General features: G+C 39.8%; 1 protein-coding gene across 1 annotated transcript; it reads right to left on the bottom strand.

The window, feature by feature from the left end:
• Positions 1-746: 746 nt before the first annotated feature.
• On the bottom strand, positions 747-2,307 carry psmd10 (proteasome 26S subunit, non-ATPase 10). The gene is made up of 5 exons (XM_030766322.1): positions 2,177-2,307; positions 1,923-2,021; positions 1,628-1,774; positions 1,284-1,450; positions 747-1,127 (listed from the first exon to the last, which is right to left on the bottom strand). The coding sequence occupies exons 1-5, from the start codon at positions 2,288-2,290 to the stop codon at positions 974-976; spliced, it is 681 nt and encodes a 226-aa protein (XP_030622182.1). The 5' UTR covers positions 2,291-2,307; the 3' UTR covers positions 747-973.
• Between the last annotated feature and the right edge of the window lie 1,071 nt (positions 2,308-3,378).

Below are 3,378 nucleotides of genomic sequence, written 5' to 3' on the forward strand. Positions count from 1 at the left end.
GCTGCCACTTGCTTGTGGTACAATGATTACACTACAACTTCTGCTTCCCTTTTGAGTGTGTAGATACGCGTCCTTGGAAGAACATGCAGGCAACTATCAACTGGTTTACGACTACACGGAGAGGAACATACAGTGACAGTCTATGACAGAGACGCTTTGAATACCTACACTTTCGACTAACTGAATTTACCTTGCCCAAAAAGGAACGAGAGAGAAATGGGATTGGGTGTGCAGATGAATGAAACTTATTAAAGCTTCTGGTTACCTGAAGCGTCCCACACCTGTACATCAAAACACAAACCTCACAACGGATCTCAAACTGTTTATTCACTCCTTTAACAAAATAATGTGCCATCAGTTCATCTGTCTTTGTTTTTTTTTTCTCCACCTAAAAGAACACTGATGTATTTCTCTCACAATCTGAGCAACCAAAATATATACCAAAAAAACACAAAAAAAGATTGTAATGACGCCTGGCACAGGAGGCATCAGGTTTCTTTGCATGAAGAGATGCACAGATAACTAGTGACAACACAAAGGAAAAGTACTTGAGTCACGTGGAATTTAAGTTGAAACTGCAATCTGTAATTGTTAATAAGCATTAACGAATACAGTGAAGAGCTTATGTCCAATTAGACATTAATATAATTATGAGAATCATAATTTAAAAAAAAAAAAAAAAAGGTTTAGAAAACAGTGTTTTCAAAGACATGTAGCCATAGGAAATAACTGAAAAAAAAAAAAAAACTGCCAAAGAAACATATGGTGTACAGTTACGTTTCTTTAACTGGTTCCACCTACATACATACAACATCCGCCCTGACAGTTTTCGTTTGTCTAACTGTCATTACCCAAGCTTTGCGCTCTCAGACATGCTCTGTTAACTAGCCTCTTAACAGCCCACTGGAGCTGCGTTCTGCCGCATCTGGTTCCACAAGTACACGTCCCCACATCCGATTGCCCAGTGAGTAGTTCAGCCTTCCACAATCCTCTTAAGCACGGTGCCTAGGCCCCCTTTGGCAACCTGTAAGGGTGTCTTCTCCTCTTTGTTCTCAATGTAGATGCTGGCACCATGTTCCACCAACAGTTTCGCTGCCTCTGTCCGCTCTTCATCGCACGCAAGGTGACTGAGGAGAAGTTATTAAAATTTGTCATTAATAAACACTCCCCCCCCACCTCTAAAAGTCTACAGTCAATGCTGAAATCAGTGCCAATTGCTACATTAAAGGCATTACTGAAGCATCCATAAATGGGAATAGACAATAATGGCTTGCGGCACTTACAGAGGTGTGTTGCCCTCTGAATCCTGTATGTTGGTGGAAGCACTCTCTTTCAGGAGAAGCTGGATAAGACGGTAATTCCCTTTGGCTGAGGCTCTGTGTAAAGGTGTGGAATACAATTTGTCTGTGGCATTTGGGTCGGCACCATTTTCCAGCAGAAGACGGGCTATCTGTCAATGTAAACCATGCTTATCTTTAATCAGGCAGCATAAAAACAGAATTTTCAAAATCTTTTATTAAGTCTCGCGCTTTAAGCCAGCATTCCCATACCTGATTCACCTGCAGCCTCGCGTAGCACATTATAAAGATGTATCTACTGTTAACAATCTTAAACAGAATTTAATTACCTCATATCGGTCCTTTGATGCAGCGTAGTGGAGCGGGGTGCAACCATTCTGGTTCACTGAATTCAACTGAGCGCCTTTTCTTATCAGAGACCTTACAATTTCTTCTCGTCCCGCAGAGGCTGCGATGTGCAATGGGGTCCAGCTAGCCTGAAATTACACAATAAAGGCGATCGCAACAAAAAACAGACAGCGTCTTGCTGAAATGAAGAACTACTCCAATTTGTTCATGAATAAAAAACACTTATTCAGTGACTTATAATGATGGCCTGCTTGCCAAAATAAGGTGCTGACTCACATCATCTTTAAGGTTCACTTCAACTCCGAAATCCAGCAGAAATTCCACAATATCTGCATGACCAGCTGAACATGCCCAGTGAAGAGCAGTTCTGTTATCCTGTACAAAAGGTAAAACAGTCTAGATTAGCAATTAAGCGTGCCAGTTATGGGTATCCTAAGACAAAGTTTACTTACAAACTGAAGCTTAGCTGGCTAAGTAGGCACACACAGCTGTCACGCCAGCTAATTACGATTCACTTCTACTCCACATACCTGATCTGTTTTCGATGCGAGTGATTTATCTGACAAAACACATTTTTTCAGTTCTTCAAACTTTCCTGTAAATGCAAAATTGCAGACTTCTAAGTTTGATACAGACGCCTCCATCACAATGACAACAAGGGGCTAAAGGCATTTAATGACTGTGCAGAGTTGTAACGTATTTCCAAGATGGCCGTGAAAGAAGCTTCCTTTTTTCCAAAATAAAAGTCCAAATATATTGACTGTGTAACTTAAGTTTTTAAGTTAAGTTAAGAACTTCTCGCATCCAATACGGAGTTTCAGTCTGCTTTCTAATTTTGTGCACCGTCTCATTCCCAGAAAATATAGGAAGAGATTTTTAGTTTGGTGAGACTTTATGGAGCCAGTAGTGGTAAGTTAAACGGAGAGCTGTGGTTTTAAACCTTATTATTGTAGGAGCACTAACCTCTGACACCAGACGGTGGCACCTCTGACAATTGTGTTTTACAGTCCCATTAACTCACAAAATTCACCCGAAAACTCGTCGAATTGAATTTATTCCATCTTCAGAATTGTCCAGTTGTCCATGGACGAAGATTTCATAAAAAAAAATGTTAACATGACGTCACATACATAGATTACACACATTACTGTATTGATACACACGGCATTGACACATGTCTCATGGGCGCTACAAAAACACGGCTAATCAACCTCTTAAATCTGCAATCTTTCTGAATCAGATATGCATCAAGGCAAACTGTCCTTCTGATTCTGTGGTATCAGTAAACAATGTAGAGGCCAGTAAGAACGGTGGTTCACAATGGTTTTGGCAAATGCATCCGTTTACCATCCATGCATCCAAAAGGCATATGATATGATGCCTCATTGGTAAAACCTTTGAACAGACTGGGTATGACGTTTTTTTCTGTAGACTGTCAATATAAAGCAGTTCAATGTGTTAGGCAATTTTAATTCATCTTTGTTCTATCGAACAATAACAGAATGAAACATGTCAAACGTTTGTATGGTAGCCAATAAGGTTTTTCTTTTAACTTGTTCTTTTCTTTTTTCTTCTTCCTCTTTTTTAGCAGTTACCTCGCTGTTTTGAAGCTTGTGATAGGGCTATTTGTCTTTGTATTTGTATTTAACTTGACACCAACGTTTTTTATTTATTTTCTCCCAATTTACCAATGTAGGCTGTCAGGCTATACTGGATAGATAGCCTACTATTA

Source organism: Chanos chanos, chromosome 2 (genome assembly GCF_902362185.1).
Source record: "Chanos chanos chromosome 2, fChaCha1.1, whole genome shotgun sequence".
Taxonomy (NCBI): Eukaryota; Metazoa; Chordata; class Actinopteri; order Gonorynchiformes; family Chanidae; genus Chanos; species Chanos chanos.